This window comes from Pongo abelii, chromosome 7 (assembly GCF_028885655.2).
Source record: "Pongo abelii isolate AG06213 chromosome 7, NHGRI_mPonAbe1-v2.0_pri, whole genome shotgun sequence".
Lineage (NCBI taxonomy): Eukaryota > Metazoa > Chordata > Mammalia > Primates > Hominidae > Pongo > Pongo abelii.
In genome coordinates, this window is record NC_071992.2 from 119,277,655 (window position 1) to 119,303,279 (window position 25,625).

The 25,625-nt window shown below is 37.8% G+C and overlaps 1 protein-coding gene and 1 non-coding gene across 3 annotated transcripts in view; both read left to right on the forward strand.

Annotated features, from left to right (window-relative positions):
- Positions 1-25,625, forward strand: part of FZD6 (frizzled class receptor 6) — a 34,130-nt gene that overhangs the window by 1,959 nt on the left and 6,546 nt on the right. For both annotated transcript variants that reach the window (XM_024250545.3, NM_001131775.2), the window contains 2 exon segments: positions 17,887-18,083; positions 23,804-24,821. In XM_024250545.3, the coding sequence (XP_024106313.2) occupies positions 17,887-18,083; positions 23,804-24,821 (1,215 nt within the window).
- Positions 8,368-8,410, forward strand: LOC129047714 (small nucleolar RNA ZL63). The gene has a single exon (XR_008509445.1). It is a non-coding gene; the product is annotated as a small nucleolar RNA ZL63 (small nucleolar RNA).

Sequence of the window (25,625 nt, forward strand, 5' to 3'; positions counted from 1 at the left end):
GTTGCTGTAGACTGTATTTTAAGGCTATCGCAACGTCACTAAAAAGTTACTTTGTTTTCTAAGCATAGCACTTATATGTTCTTTATAAGATACTTGTTAAAAGAAACCACTTGGGAGGAGTACAGTGACACTAAAGATTGCCTTAGGTGCCTTAGTTACCTGTCTCTGGTTTAGAGATATGCAAATTACTAGGGAGTGTGGGAAGAAAGCTACCTGTACAGACAGGAATCTGCCTTCCCATACAGATTTGTTAGGTTGTTAAGTCTCCTGAAGAAAACTAGACACATGCATTGTTTTTGTAGTTTTTCTCCAGAAAAACAGAATGATAAAGGCTTTTTTCCCTCAGATTGTTGCTAAGAGAGGAAATCTCTACAAATTTAATATATATACTATTTTTAAAATTGATTAGATTTGATTTTGCAGCTTTGAAAGTTGTCTATTGTTGTTCGATTGAATAGTTGTCTGACTGCCTCATTGTGGACTCATGTCTGGAATAGGAAAGCTTATAAATACTAAGTAGATGTTATTTAAAAGGATAGTACAGATTATATTATTGTTATCTTTCAGCGTTTTTTTCCAAACTGATGCAAGATGTCCTTTTGAACACTGAACAAATGATGCACTGAGACTTTCATTAATCAGAACCATTTTGATGGTTCAATCTGATTCAATATGAAGTATATAGTGAGAACACTGTGAAGCAATAATTACATCATTCATTCACTTTTTCTCTGATGATAATATGTTTTGTAGTGTTCATGTTTTAATAGTGTTCCTAAATTTTTAAAATCTGATTTCCTTTGTATGTGGTAACTACATACATTTTAAGGTTTTTGTTTTTTCTTTTAGAGATGGGGTCTTACTATGTTGCCCAGGCTGGTCTCAAACTCCTAGGCTCAAGTGATCCGTCCTGCCTCAGCATCCCAAAGTGCTAGGATTACAGGCGCGAGCTACTGCACCTGGCTGACCATTTTAAGTTTGAATGCTAACAGTGACCTTATAAATTCATATCACCTAGACTTAAGAGAGATGCATCCCTGCTATTAAATGCCTGTAATTATAAGATGGTAGCAACTATCTTTGTTCTACACATCTTTTTAAAACCAATTGTTTTTTTACTTTCAAAAAAAATTACTTTTTAATTTACCTAGCTTCTTTCCCAAATAGTTTTGTGCCTGGATATTATCAAGAAGGCTTTTTGTTCTTACCTCTTTTATACGATTGCTAACACTACCAATCTCTTCATTATATAATTTTCCACATATAACTAACCTTTCTCACAGCCTTTACTAATGAAGCTTTTTTTTTTTTTTTTGCTATAAATCATACTTCAGTAAGTTTAAGGATACAAAAGAAGAGAGCCATCAAGCAGTCACAATACCAGCATTAACCTAAGTCTGTAGAAGAAAGGAAAGAGAAATGAAAAGGCAAAAATAATGTCAACCTGGGTCAGACTTTTAATCCCTATATGTAATTTTTTAGTGTATACTATTGTGTTTTTCCTACTGCCCCATTCCTATTTATCCTTGTACAGTAGTATTCTCTTTTAGTTCCTGTATTTGAATGTCCAAAATCCTATAAGTTGAGAGTTGTAAGTGACCCTAAAGCTCATACAGAGCTTCTTAACCTTTTTTTGCCATTAACCCCTTCTCAAAATAAGAGAAGTTTTAATATTTAAATAAATAAAATGGGTATGATTACAAAGAAAACAAATCATATTGAAATATACTTATAGCTCAGGTAAAGAACCCCTGAACCCTTCATTATACAGATGAAGAAACAAACCCAGAAAAGCTGTGATTTGTCACTTTGAGCACTCCAATCTGATAGTCTTCTCTGTCTACATGGACCATAATGTCATCTTTAACTGGTTTTTTTTTAGGCGCTTGTCCTGATTGGATAAACAAGATAATATTTCTTATTATTTAGAATGCAATGTGTAAATTTCAGACTTTGCTACTTATTTGCAAACTTCATTTAGATAAAAATTAAACTGGGTGATTGATTGTTTTACCTCTGTTTAGCTCTGGCTCTCTTTTTCCTTCTTACAAGTGCCTTGAATACAAAGTCTTGTTAGACCAAAAATAAAATCTCTGTGGCGCACACCTGTAGTCCCATCTACTCTGGAGGCTGAGGTGGGAGGATCACTTAAGCCCAAGAGTTGGAGGCTGCAGTGAGCTATGATCGTTCCACTGCACTCCAGTCTGGACAACAGAGTGAGACCTCAACTCAACAAAACAAAATGAAAACAACAAAAACAAAGCAAAAGTTAACTCCCTAATCTTCAGTCTCTCTAGTGGTGCCACAATGATTTTATTATAATTCAAATTTGTGCAGTCCACTTTAGGGTTAAAATCCTTCATCATTTTCCCTAAAGCTGGGGAAATAAAGACCTGATTCTAGAGCACTCCAGGCCCTTCATGTGGGACCCTGGCTGCTTGTCCAGTCTCTCATCTTGTACCTTCCCACATTGCACACTCTGCTTCAGCCAACTGACCTATTTGGAGAATTCAAATCCATATTACTGTCCGTCACCTCTGTATCTTTACACACACTCTATCCTCTGGTGAGCCATCTGTCTACCTACCTTTCTTCACCTGCTCAATTCCTTGAGGTCTCAGTTAAAGCAATAACTGTTTTTAGCGAACCCTTCTTTCACCTTTCTCCTGAGCATATGTAATCAGCCCACTCTATACCCTTACAGTACTTTTAATGTACAGTTGTTCTTATACTTATCATACTATTTTACAGTGAGTCTATATGTCTCTAGATTGAGAGCTTGTTGAAGGTAGGGATGGTGTTTTTTTTTTCATCTGTATCCCTAATACTAAGTACAATGCCTCTGAGCATTGTAGAGACTACATAAAAGCTAAATAAAGAAAAAGGTAGGATTTTATGTCCCAATAAGGTAGCAAAGGGAATTTTCTCTCTAAATCTTTACATTCCACTTCTGTCATCTACAGTGTCCAAGTCAAAGACATACTAATATTTTTAGGTGGTTTACATATCATTCTTTTTCATTCTGTCTGAGCCTAGCTCTAATGAAATGTATCAGTTGACATCCTCTATTTTGTTTCCCACATTAGCTCTACACATATTCGTTAGAATTTGCTTAAAGAATTTGATTTTTAACCATTTCTAGTTATTTATATGAAGTAAAGGAATTCAACTTTTGATTGGACCGTTGGATTATAAGCTATATGAGTCAGTTTTTTTTTCAAACATTGTACTTTAGTCCTTAAGTGTATATTCCAGTTGAGTACTAAATTATAGCGGCTTGTAACTTGGCTTTTACTAAAAATGTGTTTTATAGCTTCTCTAAAGGTCAGATTGGGTTTTACACCTCCAACCCGATTACCTTTAGTTTCTGCTGGTTCCTATTGAATTTCCAGGATTCACTGTCAATTAGTGTTAGGATGAGGGGCTGAAGACTTGTCTGATAGCTATGGCAATGAATTGTACTCTCTTAGCCACTGAGAATTCCGTATAAGTCAAAAGATCTATCTCACTCCTTTTTTGTTCCTAGTTTTCATTTTGTAACAGCTAGCCTGTTTTATAGAATTTAAGCATTTATGGTCATTTTTAATCTGTGATTATATGAGATGGTTTAGAGCAATGGTTCTTAAACTTTAGTTCATAGACCAGCAGCTTGTGAGCTTGTTGAAAATGCAAGCTCACAGATTCCTATCCCAACTTACTGAATCATGATCTCTGAAGATGGAGCCCAGCTGTGGTTTCACAAGCTGCCCAGGTGTTTCTTTTGAGTGTTAAAGTTCAAGACCCACTGGTTTAGAAGTTTGGATTGCAAATTTTTACTGTAAAAGACCAAATTATTTTGACTTTCCAGACCATACAGTCTCCGTCACAGCTATTCAACTTTGAAATTGTAGCACAGAAGCAGTCACAGACAATATGCCAACAAATGAGTGTGGCTGTGTTTCAGTAAAACTTTATTTACAAAAACAGGCAGTGGGCTATATTTGGCCCAGGGGCTACAGTTTGCTGAACCTTGGTTTAAAGTACTTGAAAATGTTTTAAGGATAGTATAGAATGTAATAAGTGGACATTATTGTGCATTCTTATGTTAATACATTAACTGAGTTATATGTTACTTACTTTCCACGTAAATTTTTTAAAGCAAAATTTATCACAAACCAAAAGGATCTGACTGGGACATCTTGGTTCTTTAGTTTTGTTTCAGAGATTGCTTAAAATGAGGGACTTCAGTTTTTTCCTTATTTTATTACGTGAACCTGAAATCTTTTGTATTACAAAGAGTTAATTTACAATTCTGCATAGTAACAGGGCTTTGTAATGAAAAGGATGTACAGTCTAACTCTCCCAAGTGGAAAAACAAATGGCTGCTGGTTTTCCATTGTGTTCCTTTTGTTTCATATCTAGAGCATTGTTTCACAAATTGTGAGATTGGGGTCCCTTGAGAGACTGATTTCATCCAGAAAGAGCTGAGACTAATCTAGGGAAAATGGAAACAGGAATGTTGTATTTTTCTTTTTCAATTGCCTTCATTGAGGTCTAGGCAAAAGCCAGGTCACGTATTGTGTTTGGAGCAGCAAGTGGTCATTCCCCTTTCAAACAGTCTAAAGGGAAGTGGGCCAAAAGAAAAAAAAAAAAACTTTCCTTTCCACCTGTTAATATGTGCTGTTAGAATGTCTCTATTCGGTTAAAAATAAATGGAGAAAAACTGGATAGACAGACTTTTAAGGAAAATATCTATTTCTGTTGTATAGTGGCTTTTAAGCATTTTTATTTTCCTGCTTTTAGAAGAGTCCAGTCCCTTCCTGCTTTCACCTTTCTTCCATATTCTCTACCCTTGTATGTCCATACACAAAGAAAGAAAATGTTTAGTGAGATTAACCTGTTTGTTTTTCAGGAAAGACTATCTGAAAATAACTGTAGCTATTCTGAAAGTAAGACATTAATCATATAAAATGAAATAAATACTGAGAAGTGTTCCAAGTTAATCATATAAAATGAAATAAATACTGAGAAGTGTTCCAAGCCAGTTGCATGTATAATGACTACTGTTGTGTTTTAAAGGTAGAAACCTTCCTTCGTGATGTTGCATTGCAGTAGTAGGGAAAGTCCCTTGACTCCTTCTTTTGACTCTGCAGAATAAGGGCAGGCCTGTATGTGAAGAGAAAGGATATTTCTCCTGGGAGGCTCTGCTGATAAGCACAAGGTTCCTAGTCCATTCCTTAGTATTCCATGGGAAGACTGTTGTGATTATTTCCTTTCCCGAAGAATGTGGCATGTAAATAATGAAGCTTTATTACTCTAGGTTATGTATTTGTCATGTGTTCATTCATATTTATTGAATATGTACCCGAATATGTAGCGTTCCCAGAATTACAGTTTTTCAAGTTCTAAGGTTTACATTTAAAAAGTAATTGATTCTAGACACATTCCTTTGTAGTATCAATCAGTTAATATGTACATTTGTCTGATTTCCAAAGGTACTCTCTTTTGGAGAAATGATTTAAATTCCCTAATGGTCCCTCACAAGAAATAGTTTAAAAATAACAAGTTTTCCATTATGGAAATAATGTAAATTCCTGCTTTTTGTTCTCTTGTATTCCAGGCTCCACTTTACATTTTTTAAAGAAGCTGACTTGCCTGAGATTGATCACATTCGTGAAAATACGTAGCAAAATTTGCACCACTTTCCTATACAGTAGTCCATTGACATTCTCAAAGAATTTACTTAAGACTTTTGTAACCACTTTAACAGTATTTGCCCAGTGAAGTGTAACTGAAAACATTTAAGGGCCCCTTTAGACTTTAGTGAGCCTGTTGTTTTGCTAAGGTTCATCACTTTTTTTTTTTTTTTTTTTTGAGACAGAGTCTTGCTCTGTCGCCCAGGCTGGAGTGCAGTGGCGCCATCTTGCTTGCTGCAAGCTCCGCCTCCTGGGTTCACGCCATTCTCCTGCCTCAGCCTCCCCAGTAGCTGGGACTACGGGCGCCCGCCCCCACGCCTGGCTAATTTTTTTGTATTTTTTTAGTAGAGATGGGGTTTCACTGTGTTAGCCAGGATGGTGTCGATCTCCTGACCTCGTGATCCGCCCACCTCGGCCTCCCAAAGTGCTGGAATTACAGGCGCGAGCCACCACGCCTGGCCCCAGGTTCATCACTTTTTTTCAATCACATTTTAAATTTCCTTCACTCAGTTTTAATCACCATCACTGTAAATCAACTTTGTTTTTGGTGCCAATTTAGAGCAAGAAATATAGCTTTTCTCACTGCATGTGAGTTACTATGTATGTCACCATGAGTAGAAAGCAGAAATCCTGAGCTTAGGATCAGATGCTTTGGAGTCACTTGGTCTTGTTCATTGATGATGTGGCTTGCTTCCGTGTACCAGTGGGATTCTGATTCATGCTTCAGAAAAGTGACAAACGTTTATGTATCCCATATTTTCAGTACTCAGGGAAGCAAGGCACTACCAAGATACTGCCACAGGACCACTCTGCTTAGGTTATGCTTTATATATTTTTAAGAAACCAAACAGTTCCTTCTTTTGATCCCTCTCAATTAAAATTCAAGCCCAGACTTTCCCTTCAGGATCTTACAGTGCCACCAACCCCAGACCCATATTATGGTTCCTTTCATTATCATATTATTATAGCATCAGGAGCTAGCTGGTCCTTTCCCTGTATATTTCACTGAGACTAGCTGGTGTTTATTCATTCAACAAATATTTGAATGCCTAAATAAATAAATATTTGAAGCACTGTTCAGGTACTCGACATGCAGTAATGCACAAACAGACCTATATGCCCTCATAGAATTTATATTCTGGTGGAGGGAATGTAAAACAACCTATCTGTTTTTGTCATTGTACTTTCAGTTCTACTTTTTGACAAAGGCTGATTTTCTTAGATTACTTTTTTGCACTTGTTTACTCATTTCCAAAAAATACTTTTAGACTTATTTTAATATTATTTTTGCCCTGGTCATTCCTTCATTGATTTTATATAGCTCTTAATTCTTTTAACTCTGAAGAAGGAGCCTCCTTTCCTTGTGTTCTAAGGTGTATTTTTTTTTCATGTCCTTTCCACGTTAGATAGGGTACCCAGACTGGTTAAGCAGAAAAGGAATTGATTATAAGAGTAGCAGGTAGCTCATAGAATCGGCAGGTGGGCTAGAATTCAAGCTCAGGCTGTAAGGAAACATGCTACAGCTAAGATGCTGGCACAGGTATGGTCTACTTGAGAACTTATAAGCAAGGGATTTCCGTGAGGACAACTCTTGGATGGAAAGGATCCAGGATACTTCTTAACCTGACACTAGATAGTTGGTTGATCCTGCTGGAACGTGATACCATATTGAGGGCTTAAGGTTGGTTACTGCTCTGCTTCTGGCAAAAGAACTACTCAGCAATAGCCAGATCACCCCAAGAAGGAAAAGTCTATGCTTTTGGATCTGGGTACTCTTCTGCCACCATGTCCCTTTTGTTCCTGAGCCTGTTAAGCCTATACTGGTGTAACTAGAGAAAAGGCTGATTGACATCCACAGAGTAGATTATTTAGTCTACACATTTAAGAGCCTCCCCTGTCTTGGGGCCTTTGGGTTTGTATTCACATGCAAAAAAAAATGTTTTTGCGATTATAGGTCCATTTTGGAGAAGTCCAGTCACATACTGCTTTTCCGGACTCCTAATACCAGTTCTGTAGAACTCCTCCAAGCTCTTGTTGCTTGCAAGTCCTTATCTTGTTGTACCATTAGCTATAGCCCATGAATCAATGTAACTTCTTACCTGAGACCATCTTTCTACTGATAACATAGACAGTGATTGAAGTTCTGCCTGCAAGGGCCACCTCTAAATGGAGTTATAATCCTATAGTAGCTCACTCTTGGCTGGGGCCAGCTATTGTAAGCCAAGCTGTAACTGTTTCTTCATGAGTCATTTGGTCAGAGGGAACTCTCCTTGAAGACATAGGTGTGTTTTAAGGAAAGGATTGTAATATGGCAGAAGCAGGCATTCTGAGAATGCAAGCAATATGCTACTTTCCCACATATTTGAGATCTAGCCAGCCACTTGAAGATGGAATGCAATTGGTCCCTGACATCAAGAGTAGGTGAGTTCAGTAACACTCAATTCATGAGAGGTGACTTGACTTGATGATCTCTAGATGTTCCCTCCTATTTAGTTTCTATGAGGAACTAGTAGCAAAAGCCAAGGTCCCTTTTAATTATGTAGGGTTAATCTCCTCATCTGCACTTGTATCTTACTATGGCATCTAGGGTACAGGTCTATGGCCTCATCAGCTTTATGTCTTTGATAAGTTAGATTAGTGTGATGTCGTGTGAAGTCGGTGATATGTTTCACTGACTGAAATTGAGGCACAGAGCTGAAGAGCTGATGTTCCCCTAAGGCTGAAGCTCTTAAGCTTTGGTGTGCATCAGAATCATCTGAAGGACTTATTAAAAGACAGATCACTGGCTCCACCCCCGAGTTCCTGAATCAATAAGTCTGGGATGGGATGAAAAAATTCCACATCTAACAAGTTCCTAGGGGATGCTGATGCTGCTCACTCAGGGGCCACTCATTGGGAACCACTGCTCTAAGGCAAGTTGGCAAAGATATGCTGCTGTCCCTGCTGGGTGAGAACAAATTGCTTTTGTAGAAGAAAGAACTGGCTAGCTTAGAGAGGCATACAAGGTGCCTGAGCTTTACTGTTTGCTACAGGAAAGAGACCACATCTGGAGAATCACCTTAGCCAATTGAGTTGAAGTTGCTTAAGACAATCCACTGGAAAGTTGAAATGAGCAGGTGGTAGGAACTGTTACCCCTGAATATGTTTCTAGTGGTGTTGCCAATCTCTGAAAATCCCCTTGATCTGCAGTATTGTTTTTGATTTTCTATCATGGTAGGGAGGGAGACCTCTAATGGTTTTTGTTTGGCCCCTACCATAATAACATTTATCCAGGAAACAAATATGGCTGTTGTGCTTTTGCTAAATACAGCTATTTTAGGTGTACATACATGGACTTGGAAAATTGCAGTGGGTTGGATTTAGGTCTCACTGAACCCCTGTCAAAAGCCCATTTATCATCTTACCTCCAAAAGCCCAGTCTCTGAAGCTAGCACACTGAATCTAGAATCTCTGAGAAATAACCCCATATCAGTATGTCTTAGCTCCAGCTAAAATTGTATTCTTTCCTCCTCAATTCGTAACCCTCAGAAACCAATATAAATTAACAGTCTTACAACTAGTTTGTAGGTCTTTTTTTTTCAGATTTGATTTTGACTTGATGCTCCCAACGTGTGCTGGGGTGAAACTCTAGTTACAGGTTGAGACATTGAAGACTGGTGGGATGGGGCAGGGGGCTATTTATTTTCTTCTTACAGAAGGGGTCTACCTTGAAAGCTGCAGGTTCAGAGCACTCTGCAATATCCTGAGCCTTGTCATGTGTCCCCACTACAGAACTCTGGATCTCAGTTTCCTAGTTACAATATCACCAGGTCTCTTATGTGAATGGGAAGCACATTAAACTGATATAATTTAGCCACCTGCAGATCAAACTGTGCTTGGTTTTCAACTCCTTGAGCCTTAAGTCCTTTTAGTCCTTTTGTGTGTGTGTTTCATTTTTTTTAAAGACAGGGTCTCACTCTGTTGCCTGGGCTGGAGTGCAGTGGCACAATCATAGCTCACTGCAAACTGGAACTCCTGGACTCAAGTGAGCCTCACGCCTCAGGCCCAGAAGCAGCTGGGACTATAGGACTGTGTGTATCCACAACCTGCTAATTTTTTTTTAAGAGACAGGGTCTTGCTATGTTGTCCCGGCTGGTCTCGAACTCCTGGCATAAAGCAGTCCTTCCACCTTGGCCTCCCAAAGTGCTGAGATTACAGGTGTGAGCCACCACGCCCAGCCTAGCGTTTTGCTCCCACCTTGAGTCAAAAATTCAGGGATGCCAGTTTGTTATTCTCTTCCTAAACCAAGCAGTACCATTAGAAGTCCTCACCCTATGCTACAATCTGATAACTCATGCTGTTTATGTTATTTTCTGGTTCTCTGGCAGCAGCCACTCATTTGATCTCCCACAGCCTCGTGTTCATGGGGCACATCATTCTATTATGTACAGAGAAGCTAAGCTAAAACCAAGCTAAGTGGTTACAAGGATAACTTAATTCACTTTGCTATGGGTTGCCAGATTTCCATCTTTAAATACTAACAGGATGTTCACTGCCTTTGGCCTCAGACCAGAAATCCAGTTCTAGAGTTCCTCCTGTTTTGCTGAGATCACTTGCAAACCATTCTTTATGTTTTTTTCTGTACTAGTTGGTCTTCTTGATTACAAACAACAGAAACCAATTGTGACTAAGCAGAAAATTGGTGGATATTGGACAGCTTGTAAGATCAATGGGAAGGCAGGAGAACCAGGTTCAAAATGTAAGGAGGAGCAAAGGGAACTGGGGCATAGCTAAGGTCATACCATAGGATTAGTTTGTCACCAGTGCCAATACCATTGGATACTTCCTGAGCCATTGTCACTGGATGCTTATTTGGCCACTGCAAGGATTACTGATCGCATTGCAGCTTCCTCAAATAATCTGACTATATCTGTTCTTTTGCATAACCCTCTCCCCAGGAATCACAATACCCAGGGTATACAAATGGCCAAGCTTAGATTCGGTGCCTGTGTTTTCATTGCCAGGCTGTATCCCTGCATCCCTCTTAGCTTCCATGGTGTCTTACCTACTTTCGGATTCCCCCAAATAGTAAATATTCACTCTAGAGCACAGTGCAAAACAGTATTACTCTCTGGGAACAGTGGTTCATACCTGTAATCCCAGCATTTTGGGAGGCTGAGGCAGGAGAATCACTTGAGCTCAGGAGTTCAAGACCAGTCTGGGCAACACAGACTCTATCTCTACTTGGAAGGCTGAGGCCTGAGGCTCACTTGAGCCCAGGAAATGGAAGCTGCAGTGAACTATGATTGGGCCACTGCACTCCAGCCTGGGCCACAGAGTGAGAACCTGTCTCTTAAAAAAAAAAAAAAAAAAAAGTGTTAGTTACCAAGGAGAAAATTTCACTGTAGCACCTACAGTTGTTTTGAAATTGATCTCCAGTTCTACTCAATTCTTTGTTACCCTCTTCATAAACTTTTGAGCCATAAATCTCCTTAGTAATCATCTAGTTCATCACTGTCATTTTACTGATGGATACTCTGAGACTCAGAAACAGAAAACTACCTGCCAAAGGTTGCACAGGTAGTTAAACTAAATAGTTAGAATTAAAGTATTAGAATTAAATAAGAGTTAGAACTTAGTTAGAAATAAAATGCTAGCATTATTTTCCAGCAAAGGATTATATAAAATACTGCATGTATTTTGATTCTCATTTTTCATTTATCTTACTGTTGGCTCAGGCTGTTTTTCATGATAGACATGTGAATTGCCTTCTCAGTTGCCCTCTTCTTTCTCATCTCTGCCAGTACTAATAGTAACTGCTGTTTCCAGGGATTTCTGCCAGGGACTGACCATTTCCTTAAAGGAGCCTACCTTTTATTTCTTGAGTTTTGAAACTGTAATTAATAACACTGTTTTGGTTATTGAATGGTAGAATCTCAGAACCAATATTAATAGTTATTAGATGAGTTTTTTGCAAATGAATGAAATTTGAAAGGAGGAGTTTATAAGTGAGATCATGAAAGCACTGGGTTACTAAGAGAGTTGAAGAAGGTGGTATCACTAAAGGTGAGTAAAAGGAACAGACTGATGCGACCAGGTTTGATATTTGCTCAGTTCATGGATTTGCACTTTAATTCATGAGTTTAATTCACAGGTTTGGCACTTACCATGCTACATGCTAGTTTAATGATGTGATGAAATTCATAGCATAAAATTAAGGACATAAGAAATATCTCAGTGAGTCATGTTAGATTTGGTTTCTGAGAATGGTACCCAGGACATTTTGAGGAAGAACATAAAACATTTCAATCACGATTTTTACTTCAAAAGACTGTGAAAATATGTTCATCCTAGTTATGTTTCAACTGATTGGTATAATGAGTTCAGTACTAGGCTGACTACCCATTATTTAAAGTGCTGTGATTTGTTCTGAAAGTACTCCATGTGACGGAATACTTGCTCTTGCTTCAGGAGATAACGCATCATCTGGAATGTGATCAGCATAGCTTGAGGTTTTATAGTCTTTGATATGTATTCTGTGAACATTTATTTTTTTAAACTGAAGAGTTTCTTTCATGTGAAAGAGTCCCAATCCTCTTGATATATCTTCTTCCCTTCATCCTCATTGGCATTTTTGCCTGTCGCTGTGCTTTGGGAAAGGGTAATTTTCAGGGAGAAATGGGTAGCAGCACAGAGTGAAGGTTAAAAAGGACATACTCTGGAGTCATAGGAACATAGGTTCATATCCTAGTTCTGCTTCTTACTACTATTGTGACTATACAAGTTACTTAACCTCTCAGAGCCTCAGTTGCCTCAGCTGCAAGGTGGAGAGAAGAACAGGTTGTGATAAAGGAAAATGGTATATGAAAAAGCACAGTGCCTGGTTTATGGTAAGTACCAAATAATCCAAAGCTCTGATTTATTATCAGTAGCCATAGAATTGGTAAAAGTAGCATTCGATCAGGAATAAGGATACCTAGCTTCTAATTCAGAGTACATTTTGGAATGTGAGTAACAATTTTAATAAGAAATTGACTTCAGTTTTCTCACTTGATCCAAGGGCTTAGATTAGGTCAGTGGTTTTCCAACTGTGATTTCTGGAGGTGCTTTGAGGTCACTGGTAGCAAAAGGGAATGGTGAGAAGTATCTCAGCAGGGAGAGCTTCCTTTTCAGCCCAAGAAACTATGCCTTTATTTATTTAGTATATCAGCCTCCTTTTAACTTCTTATTTAAAGAAAATGTTTCTTGGCAAAATGTGCATGTGTGCACGCACAGACACACATACACTTCGAAAATAATTAACTTAAAGGTTTTCTCTCAAGTCCCTTCCAAGTCTAAAATTCTTTAAGTCTATTCATCTGCAACTGAACTTGGAAGTTGGTAGCCCACACTGGATCTGACCTGAGACTTGATTTTTCTGTGTGAGTGTGTGGCAGGGGAGGGGGGACCCTGTTTCAAATGTATAGATTAAAGTGCCAAAATCTAAAATTTGGGAAATTACACATAACAATCTAGGTTCTGTTTTCTTGGGAAAAATGGTTATACCTGACAATTCTATGCCCCCATTTCCAAATAATAGTCTGCTGGAGCTGAGTAGCAGCTGCTTCCCAAATACTCCCTATCGTCTTACAGGCATTTGCGTTTACCTGCCTGGCCTCTGAAGGTATCTGAGTTTTCAGCATTCAGTTTATCCTCTATACAGTGCAGGAACATCAACGTTACTGGATTAGCCAACGCTGGCACTGTAGAAGAATTAAATTAGGGAAGTGACTTGTGTTTTCCATGTAAGAAAATTGTTTTTGTGTAGCAAAAGTACATGTATTGCATTCATTTTGGCTGCCCTTGAACTACATAATTACTTCTTAAGTGCTGACCACCAGTTAATCATGGCTTCTGAGTTAGAAGAACTAAATAAACACAGTGTGTTTTAATTCTTTCCACCAAAGGATCTGATTACCAGATAGTCAAAAAGTTTAGGAACTAGGCTTTTTTGGGACAGTAAACAAAGAGTTTACTACAGTTTACTAGTTGCCCGCAGCTCCCCTTCTCCTACCTCAGGCTCAGAGGAGGATTTGCACACCGTCTGGGTACTCTCTCCCCTTCACAATGGAGGAAATTGAGAAAAGTACCGTGCTGTTTGCACTCCAAGTTCCTGTGAGGTGACAAAGGATCCAATCTCAAAGCATCATTCAAATAAAAGCAATAACATATGTCAACCATGGCAACCCTGTCTCTGCTCAGTCACTTGCCCCATCAGGACAGGGGAACTTCCCACTGGTCCAACATCCTTCATAGCTATTGTCCTCTAATTGTTGGGTGTGGGTTCTGTATATGCCCTTTAAGTCAGACTTGTTAATTGTAGTCTGTAATCAAGGCTTATATTTACCTATTAATTTTTGTCTGCTTGACCGTACATTTACTAAAGAAGATATATTGAAATTTCTCATGACCATGGAATTGTCCATTTCTCCTTACAGTTTTATTGCTTTTTGTTTATATGTTTTAAGGCTATTTTTAAGGTGTATACAGTGCTCAGTAGTACATTTCAAAGTATATTTGTTGCACTTTATCCAGAACCTGAATATTTTGTGGCAGGAGATATTTAATTGGCCGTACTGATGAAAGAAGTTGTCATTCCTTCTTTTTATCTTTCAAAAATTTCCCAAAGCTTATAGGGAGCCCTTTCTTTATTTTTTTAATGCAGTTATGGATTTTGTTTTTTACCTTTAAACCTTTTCTTTCATTTCAATGGCATTTCGAGTGGAAGGAGATGCTAATATATAGAGTCAGTGTATTTCCCTTGAATCAGAATTTTCATCTTCTCTCACTCTACTTATTCTCCTTAGGTAATTTCAGCCAATTATTTCAATTACCACTTTTATACTGATGACTTTTAAATCCATATCCTGAATTTAAAGTCTCACTTCTACATAGCTTTATTTAACCGCCTGCTAGTAGATATTTCACACTCAAATGTGCGCTTCAGACTGTCTATCAACTGGTAAATGGTTAAGAAAATTATGGTACAGCCATACAGTGGAATATTACTCAGCAATTAAAAATGAACTACTGATGCATCAGACAACATGACTGAATCACAAAACAATGATGCTAAGTGAAAGAAGCCAGACAAAAAAGAAAACACACTATATGATTCCACTTATGTAAAATTATAGAAAATACCACTCTGCAGTGACAGAAGGCAGATCAGTTGTTGTCAGGCGTAAGAGTTACTGAGGGGGTGAGGAGGATGGAAGGACAGGAGGGATGACAAGGGAGCCAGAGGAAACTTCTGGTGGTGAGGGATATATTTATTACCTTGATTGTGATAATCATTTCAAAACTTACCAAATTGTACACTTTATACATGTTCAGTTTATCATACATCAGCTATACCTGAATAAAACTGGAAAAGAAAACCCTCAATACTAAAAGGCTTTGAACAGAAAAATAACAGTCCTTGCCCACCCTTTTCCATGCATATCCCAGTCCTGCCCTTGAGAGGCAGCCTCTTTGAACTCTTTTAGGTGTTCCTCTGGTATGCAGGCCACATTCTAACTAACAGGTTTACTCTGTTGGTTATAGATTAATCAGTTTAGAACTTCAGGCCGTTTCTCTTTATTCTTTCCTGTTAGGGTAGTTGATAATTCATTTCTCTTACCCTGCCACTTTTACTTCTCCTCCTAATACAGTTTTTGATTAAATGAATAGTCAGTGATAATATTACTAGAAATATTAAATATTGTACACTGCTGAGTCAGGTAGTATACTTTGATTACATTTTTTTAATACCCTCCCAACAATTAACATAGTAGTTGTATTTTCCTTTGTTTTTTATGTAACAATGTCTGACTGTTTTTAGATATCCTAACAGACTTGTTATACACCTAGCAGCAATTTTACTAGTGCTCAAAATAACATCTAATCTGTCAATCTCAATCCCCGCTCCTTTCCCTTGGAGACCTTTCTTCTTCAGCCATCTGCCCTTCTGTCAAATGTGTTCTGATTGCTTCTGGACTAGATTTGCAGTTGTCACATGGAGAATTTCTCTTGTCATTCTTCAGTGTTGAATCAGCTAATTCCTGGGTCCCATATTATTTTCCTTCCTGGTTTATTCATATATTCCTTCAATTTGTTTCAGGAATATTACATCTTCTAGTTGCTTCCTAAACAGGGATACTTGAAAGTTTAAATTTTGTATTCCTTACAGAGCCAAAAATGTCAATAGTCTACCCTCTAAATGTTTGGGTGGATCTAGAATTCTAGGTTGAAATGCATTTTTCTTTAGAATTTTATAGTTATTTTTTCATTTTCTTCTAGCTTCTGGTATTGTCAAATATTCATAGTTTAATTTAGTTACATGTATTCTGTTTTTTTCCCCCTCTGGGAACATTTATGATCTTCTCTTTGTCTTGATGCTCTGAAATGTTTTATTGATATGCTTTGTCAGTGTTCATTTATTGTTTTGGAGAATCATGCATTTATTCTGTAAATATAGAGAAATGGCCATGTAGCAGACACTGCTTTAGGCACTGGAGATAGAGCAGTGAACAAAATAGACAAAATCCTTTCCCTCTTAGAATTTACATTCTAGTGGTGAAGGCAAAAATTAAATAAACTGTACATAATGAAATGTCAAATAGTAATAAGGACTTAAGAGAAAGCAAACCACGGTATGGGAAAGAGAAGAGCAGGATAATTTTAGATAGGATGGGCAGGAATGCCTCTTTTAGGTGAATTGAGCAGAGACTCAAATGAGGGCACAAGACTCACTATCTGGGTGAAGAGGTGAGAGGAACAGCAAGTGCAAAGACTCTGAGACAGAAATACACAGGAACTATAAGAAGCAGAAGTCCAGTTTAGTGGCAATGGAGTAAATAAGAGACAAAGTGGTCAGAAATGAAACTGGAGACATAGTGGGGAACCCGGAAATTTAAGGGCTCATGGGAATTGGAAAAGACTTTGGAATTTATGTATTTATTTATTTTGGAATTTATTTATTTTATTGGAGTCTTTGAACAAGGATAAACTTACATTTTAAAGAATCACATTGGTTGGAAAATTGACTGTAAGATTAGCAAGTGTGGGAAGTAGTGAGACCTGTTAGGAGGCCATTTTAGTAGTTGAGGTGAAAGATAATAGTGGCTTAGACTGGGTGGTAATAGTGAGAAATGGTCAGATTTGGAATATACTTTAAAGGGAGAGCCAACAGGATTTGCTGATGGGTTGGAGATGGGGTGAAAGAAGAGAGGAGTAAAGAATGAGTTGTAAGACCAGCCTGGCCAACACGGTGAAACCTCGTCTCTACTAAAAATAGAAAAATTAGCCGGCCGTAGTGGCATGCGCCTATAGTCCTAGCTGCTCGGGAGGCTGAGGCAGGAGAGTTGCTTGAACCTGGGAGGCAGAGGTTGCGGTGAGCTAAGATTATGCCACTGCACTCCAGCCTGGGCAACAGAGCAAGACTCTGTCTCAAAAAAAAAAAAAGAAAGAAAGAAAGAAAGAAAAAAGAATGAGTGGTAAGATTCTTGGCCTGAGCAACTTGGTGAATGGTGGCATTATTTACTGAGATGGAGAGTACTAAGGGAGTGTTTGGGAGGCAGAGATACAGTGGGATTGAGTTGTATTTTGCATACTTTGGGTTCAAGATGCCCATTAACAGCAAAATGGAGTTGTCCCGGAGCGGATGCTCATTCAAGTCTGTGGTTCACAGTAAAGATGGGGACTGGATGAGTTTCCCCTGACAGTCAGTAGAGATAGAGAAGAGGTCTTGGGGACTGAGCTCTGGAGCATTTCAATGATCATAATTCGGAAATGGAAGAGGACTAGAAAAGGAACAGCCAGTGAGACAGCCAGAAATCCAAGAGAATTCGTGTCCTAGAAGACAGGTGCAAAAGGGGCCTCAAGAGGAAGCTAGGAGTCACTGTGTCGATTGCTGTTAAGAGCTGAGTAGAAGGAATGTTCAGAATTTACCATCAGATTTGACAATGTGGAGTTTGTTGGTGACTCTGACAAGTGATTTCACTGCAATAATCCATGTCTTCTTGAAAAATGTATGATTGAATAAAATAGTAGTATTCCATTGTGTATGAAGAGTTCATAAGTCTGATAGAGGGAGATTTAAAGATTCTTTTGGAGTATAAGTGAAAAAGTATACACTTTAAACAGCAAATATATTAATTTTATTCATTTGTTATTAAAATGTTTTCTAACTGTATCTTGATGTCTTTAATAGCATTTTCTTCCTCTCGCAAATCTGGAATGTTCACCAAACATTGAAACTTTCCTCTGCAAAGCATTTGTACCAACCTGCACAGAGCAAATTCATGTGGTTCCACCTTGTCGTAAACTTTGTGAGAAAGTATATTCTGATTGCAAAAAATTAATTGACACTTTTGGGATCCGATGGCCTGAGGAGCTTGAATGTGACAGGTAAACTATGTTTTTCATGGAAAGCTACTAATGGTATTTTACTACTGGTACTAGCTCTCTGGGATGTTAGTGACAAGCTTTAATTATTTAATTCCATAAATGTTTATTACACACTTAATATATGTCAGGCACTATGGTGCTAAGTGCTGTGGACACAAAGGTGGGCAAAAAACAGACTTGGTTCTTGCTCTCAGGGAACTTACAGTGAGGTGAGAGGGACAGACATTAATCAAATAATTATGCAAATAAGTGCAAAATTATGACTGTGATAGAAGCAACAAAGGAAAGGTAGATAATTCTATGAGAATATATAATGATACCTTTGACCTAAACTGGGGAAAAGGGAAGGAAATGACTGTTGAGGTAAAGTATGAAGGGTAAGGGTAAGACAGAGGTAACTAGGCAATGAGAGGAGGGAAGAGCATTTTGGGCAGTGGGAATAGCTTATTTAGAGACCCTGCAGAGCCCCTGAACAGGGAGTGAGGGAGCATGGCATATACAGGGAATTCAAAAGCTAGTATAGCTGGAGTGATGAGAGTAAGAAAGAATATGGTGCAAGATAAGGAAAGAGAGAGAAGCAGCAGTCAGACCATCCAGGGCCCATCTTGCATATTTTTATGCTGAAAGCAATGAGGTCTTCAATATTTTAAGATAGGAATGGGTAGCACAATCCTGTGAGCGTCTGTGTAGAGCATGGCACCTGTGTCAGTCTCCTGAGGGTTGGGCAGCACTCTGTGGCAGTTTCTGTTAGGAATCCAGGACACTTCCATCCTGCAACTCTGTCAGCCAGGTGGATGGGAGAGAGAAGGTAGAGAACTCACACTTTTTCTTGAGTGCCTCAGATGGTAAGTGTTATACCTTTTCCACATGCATTCCTGTTGGCAAGATGTCAGTCATGTAGTTATAACTGAAACACACAGGGAAAATAGTAAATGTGTGTCCCAAAGGAAAAAAGCATTCAAGGCAGAGGACATGTCAGTTGCTGCCAGTCAAAAAGAACATTACCTTATGCTATTTCACTAGAGTGATTGGGGCAAAGGACAGATCGCAGTAGGTGAAGGAGTGAAGAGAAAGTGAAGCCAGAAACAGAGTTCTTAGGGAAGCTGGCTATAAGAGAGGAAAGTTTATGAGTTTAATGGGAAAGAACTATTCTAAGAACTACTAGGAAAAAGGAAGAGGCAAGCATATACGGGGTAGAAGAGGTCATCAATAGTAGCTTTCTAAGAAGGAGGTAGGATCCCAAGCATAGATGACATTTTGGCCATGGATGGGAGGAACATCTGTTGTAACAGTAGGAAAGGATAGGATGGCTGTGGATATAGGTAGGTTTGTGTGTTTGGTAAGAGTTGTTGCAATAATTTCTTTCTGATGGCTTCTGTTTCCACTGTGACATGGTAACAGTCAAGGAGGTCCTGTGTTGTGAGTCTGGGAAAGAAGGATATGTGTTTGAGAGAAGTGGTCATCATGGAGCCTGGGAGAATGAGTCAACTAGAGAGGCTTCATAACATTTTAGGTAAATCAGGCGATCCTGAATTTGTGGATCTCATCTGGCCTGTTGAGAACTTCTTCAGCTGTAGGGGGATGCTTGGGGCTAAGCACAGAGAAGGCAGATAGTTGTGCTCATCTGTGGTTGGGGTTTTGTCAGATGGATTCAGTGCAAAGATAAAGGTGCACTAAAAAATGAAGGATAATGAGAAGGGTGTTAATGAAAAAATAGCCTATGAAAGTCTAAATGGATGGGAAGCAAAATGAAGAGAGAAATGAACTAATGTATGGAGATAAGCTGGAGGAGATCTATCCCAATAAGGTTTTTTTTTTAAAGGCATAATGAGGATTTTTAAAAAAATGAATTGCAAGGATAGGAGCTTGCAGACAAAGGGCAAGATGCTTGAGTTGATTTTTGGAGATAGTATGTACTTGCAGGTTGTGGCAGGGTTCCTTGTGTGACTTTGATTACAGGTGGCCACTGCGGGTTAGGGATAGTCATTGGAGATGAGAAGGCTAAAGAGCCGAGAAGCCAGAGTGTGGATGGCTTATTCTTGGTCAAGTCACCAAGGATGATGACAGCAAAAGAAAAGGAGAGAAAACTGATGATTCATTCAACTCATATTTCTTGCACTCTTACTGTGTGCCAGGACTGTTCTAGGCACTAGAGTTATAACAGGCAGAAATTCCTGCCATCATGGACCTTACATTTTAGTGGAGGGAAGGAGAAGATTCAGTAAATAAGTTATATTTATATGAGAAGATGGTGAGGCCTGTGGAGAAAATACTTGCTCTTTCATTATGAGACTGCCTACTCAGTTTCAAAGCAGGGGAGGTTATAACTTAAAAAAATTTACACTGGCACCTATGCTTAATTTCTAACTCTGTTGGAGTTTTGGTCTTTGTAACTTGATTTTTTGAGAAACGGATAGTTTTTAAATAATTAATCTAAATCAAATGTATTTGTGTTTGAGAATGCTTGATACATTGAATTGGGAAGTAGAATTCATTTTTTAAAATTATTTAAGCCTATATTAAACCATATCCCATTAATATAAAGCAAACCCATAAACATCCTTTTATACAATGTTAGTTGGGTCAGCTGCACATAAAAGTAATTCTAGTATGGCCTATACTAGAGAATATTTTTTCATTTCTATAAATAAGACCTTCAGGCTTTTGTGGCATCTTATTTACTTTGAAAACACACACAAAGAAAGAGGGGAACCTCTGATTAAAACACAAAATCTAGCTCATTGAAAGATTTCTAGCATAATGAAAGATTTAACATAACTGTGGTAAAAACATGAAGGCTGCATCTATTAGTTGAGAAACGGCAGAAGTGTGTGGTTATGGCATGCATTAGGCTCTTGGTTCCCCAGGAGAATGCCTTTGCCTTGGAAGAAAAAGGTGCATTCATTCTTTGAGGTCTGTAGTTTCCTCAGCTCATCAGAGCACAGGCACATTCTTTTCTACGTGAAGAGTTTTGTAAACTGAACTTTGTTTTCAGTTCCGGCTCCAGCCATCCTCGGGTAGCTTGCCAATAGATGAATCCCACTCATTTGACCCATGACGCTCCTTCTTTTCATTTCTCCCTCTTTCCCCACAGCAGTGCATGTCCACCATACCACCTGAGAGTCTGTGGAATCTTATTTTCTGTTATACTTCTTTCCTTACACTCATTTTCCTGTCTTTATTGTGATAGTCTTTTTCTCCTCAAAGGTATAGCTGCCTTGCTTTCATGAAAACACACTTTCCTAATGTGATTTATCAGAGGCCTTTCCATACCTCAGCCACTATGCTATGACAGATTTTATAATTAATAAGTGTATTTCAAAGTGAAAATGTTACAAACATGCTTAACAGATGTTTTTATAACATGAAATACTCTACTGCGTTAAGATCAAAATGCTGACTATACTTGTTCTGTATACCTTCAGAACAGTGTTAATGTAATATTTTGGCAAGGTGAATGGTCTTTTTGGATATAAAAATCTCAGCATAAGCCAGGCATGGTGGTACACAGCTGTATTCTCAGCTATTTAAGAGGATTGCTTGAGTCCAGGAAATCAAGACCAGCTTGGGTAACATAGCGAGACCCAGTCTCCATAAAAAAAAAAAAAAAAAAGAATCTCAGGCATATACAAGCATATATTTAAAAGAAATATTCTATCTGGACCTTTCTGTGATAGTGAATAAACTTGATGAATACTGACTGACTTGATCATTTGCAATTAGAGTTCATGTGGAGAAAGTAAGATTTTAAGCACAATTAACTTATGAATGCATGTATCCATTCACTGACCTTTTCCACATTAGTCTTGATTAATTTTTTTTTTTCCTATTCTGTAGACAGTGGAGGCTGGTAATTTATTCTACTGATACAGTGAGACCTCATATAATAAATTGGGGAAAGAAACTGGTTAGCTTTTTGGTTTTTTTTTTAGGCTGAAGAAACTATAGAACCTATGTGGAACTTACACACTTCTGGTAGATACATCATCATTTTCAAGAACAATTGAGTAACATATAGTAAAATAGCAGATGCTTAACCCTGCATCCTAGGAAATCCCCTCCCATAGAAACTCTTACACAGAGAGTCGTGCACAAGAATATTGATTGTAGATTATTCCTAATTCTTTTAATGGGAAAAAATCTAAAAGTCCATCATAGAAGAATGATTAGTAAATTGTGATGTACTTACACACTGGAATACTACCATACAGTTGATAAAATGAATGTAGTTGACCCACATCTGTCGACATGGATAAATCTAGAAAATATAGTGTTAAATTTTAAAACGTAAGTTATAGCGTGCTATATACAGCATGGTGTAATTTTATAAAGTTCAAAATCTGAAAAACAATACTTTATAAGGTTATAGTTAGTAAATAATGTAATAAAAATACTTTAAAATGCTTGAGAGTAAAAACCAAATTTGTGGTAATGAATACTTCTGAGGAGAGAGAGAAGGAAATAAGACCAGAAAGGGGTCCCCACTGTATCTATAATGTTATATTGCTTTATTTTAAAAGATATAAAGCAAAATTGACATAATATTATGTTTTAATAAAGCTGGTAGATTTTTTTTTGTATTTCATTTTATGGGTGTATGTTTTAGTCTGTTCTTATCTAAGGTATATTTAAAATGCTTTCTCATTTAAAACCTCCAGTACTTTTTTTTTTTTTTCCTTGAGACAGAGTCTCTCTCTGTCTCCCAGGCTGGAGTGCAGTGGCTCGGTCTTGTCTCACTGCAACCTCTGCCTCCCAGGTTCAAGTGATTCTCCTGCCTCAGCTTCCCAAGTAGCTGGGATTATAGGCACCTGTCACCACGCCCAGCTAATTTTTGCATTTTTAGTAGAAATGGGGTTTCTCCATGTTGGCCAGGCTGGTCTTGAACACCTGACCTCAAGTTATCCACCTGCCTCGGCCTCCCAAAGTGCTGGAATTATAGGCATGAGCCACCATACCTGGCCAAAACCTCCAGTACTTTTTAAGCCATTATAGATCCCCCAAAATAATACTGGTATGTACAAACTCAACTTAGTGATAAAGTTCTGCACGAGGTGGAAATATCTCCATCTATCACTCAGGGCTGTCCATAAACAAGGGAGGCAAAGAGCCCAACCTGAACAAAATGGTGATGTTCATTAGGCTGGTCCTCAGCCTGCCTCTTGCTGGTATACTTGCCTTTCTTTAAAAACTTGAACTCTATCCTGTCAATCCAGGGAAGGATCTCATTTCATTCATTTTAATTATCATCGCTTTAGTTATATGGTTGCTTTACTTTTCTTATGGGCATTAGAAAATAAAAGTGAATAGACAAGACATATTTCATATGATATAAAGACATATTTCATATGCTATAAAGAGACAAGCCAGTACTTATCTGGAGCCTACCAATTAAGATAAATTCTTTTAAATATTTAGTCTTAAAAACAGAAATTATTTTAAAATTATGAATTGGCTAATTTTTTCCAAGTAAGTGCATTTTCATGTTCACCTGCTTTGTATTTAATATAAATTATTGTGTTGCGGCCCCATTAACAGCCACAAGTTTTTAGTCAACTTCAAAAATTTCTACTCAGTTCTTATCTGTAATCCATTTAGATTTGTATCTCTTCCCATCAATTATGAATACATAAGGTAATATTTTATAGTTGGAAAGCATTGCTTAACATAATGAATCAATAAAAATGTTGATTTCATATATTTAATTTTTATAATCTTTACAGATTACAATACTGTGATGAGACTGTTCCTGTAACTTTTGATCCACACACAGAATTTCTTGGTCCTCAGAAGAAAACAGAACAAGTCCAAAGAGACATTGGATTTTGGTGTCCAAGGCATCTTAAGACTTCTGGGGGACAAGGATATAAGTTTCTGGGAATTGACCAATGTGCGCCTCCATGCCCCAACATGTATTTTAAAAGTGATGAGCTAGAGTTTGCAAAAAGTTTTATTGGAACAGTTTCAATATTTTGTCTTTGTGCAACTCTGTTCACATTCCTTACTTTTTTAATTGATGTTAGAAGATTCAGATACCCAGAGAGACCAATTATATATTACTCTGTCTGTTACAGCATTGTATCTCTTATGTACTTCATTGGATTTTTGCTAGGCGATAGCACAGCCTGCAATAAGGCAGATGAGAAGCTAGAACTTGGTGACACTGTTGTCCTAGGCTCTCAAAATAAGGCTTGCACCGTTTTGTTCATGCTTTTGTATTTTTTCACAATGGCTGGCACTGTGTGGTGGGTGATTCTTACCATTACTTGGTTCTTAGCTGCAGGAAGAAAATGGAGTTGTGAAGCCATCGAACAAAAAGCAGTGTGGTTTCATGCTGTTGCATGGGGAACACCAGGTTTCTTGACCGTTATGCTTCTTGCTATGAACAAAGTTGAAGGAGACAACATTAGTGGAGTTTGCTTTGTTGGCCTTTATGACCTGGATGCTTCTCGCTACTTTGTACTCTTGCCACTGTGCCTTTGTGTGTTTGTTGGGCTCTCTCTTCTTTTAGCTGGCATTATTTCCTTAAATCATGTTCGACAAGTCATACAACATGATGGCCGGAACCAAGAAAAACTAAAGAAATTTATGATTCGAATTGGAGTCTTCAGTGGCTTGTATCTTGTGCCATTAGTGACACTTCTTGGATGTTACGTCTATGAGCAAGTGAACAGGATTACCTGGGAGATAACTTGGGTTTCTGATCATTGTCGTCAGTACCATATCCCATGTCCTTATCAGGTAAAAGCTATCACTTGGATTATGTCTCTATTTACATTTAATGTAGAAAATGTTCCATGGAAATATACTTGTCATGGATGTAAAAGTTGATTTCAGGTGAGAAAATACAAGAGCCGTAGGTAAGGATTTCCTATACATCAACTGAAACTGGGATGAATGTTTCATGACTTCCTTCCTCAAGCTTTAGCTTCAGTTGTATAGTAAAGAACTTCCTTTATTCTCTGAAAAATTAAATTGAGCTGCAAAGGCAGATTAATAGCAATAAAGAGCAGAGTCAGAAGAACAGACCTTGACATTGGGAGAAAAACAGAAGTGACTTTTGTCACGTTGACAATTATTTTTAATTTTTTAGTTAGTAAAAAATTTTATTTGGATATATTTAATTTGATCATATTATCTTATAGCTTTTTACATAGTATATACTTACAAAAACAGAATTTGCTTTTTGCCTGACTCATCTGTCATTTCTCAATTGAAAAAAACACAGTTGTAACAAAATGTTTTATCTATTTCTGATTCTTATGATTAGTATAAAGGTGGTGTTTTTAAAATTAATAAAAGTAAATTTCTGAAAATATAAAATTTCTTAAAGCATTTTAGTTGAAGTTCCGTAAATAGAAATTTGGTTTTGTTTCAATAGATTTTAGACATTATTCCTGACTCTGTGCGGTATTAACTGCATTGAACATGAGCACTGCCATCACAGTGTATCAAATTAAGCAATGAGAAGGTCGAACTATTTCATATAATAGCTTATATTTCAGAAAGTTACTGCTTTATAACATTGTGGAACCTATTTTTTAT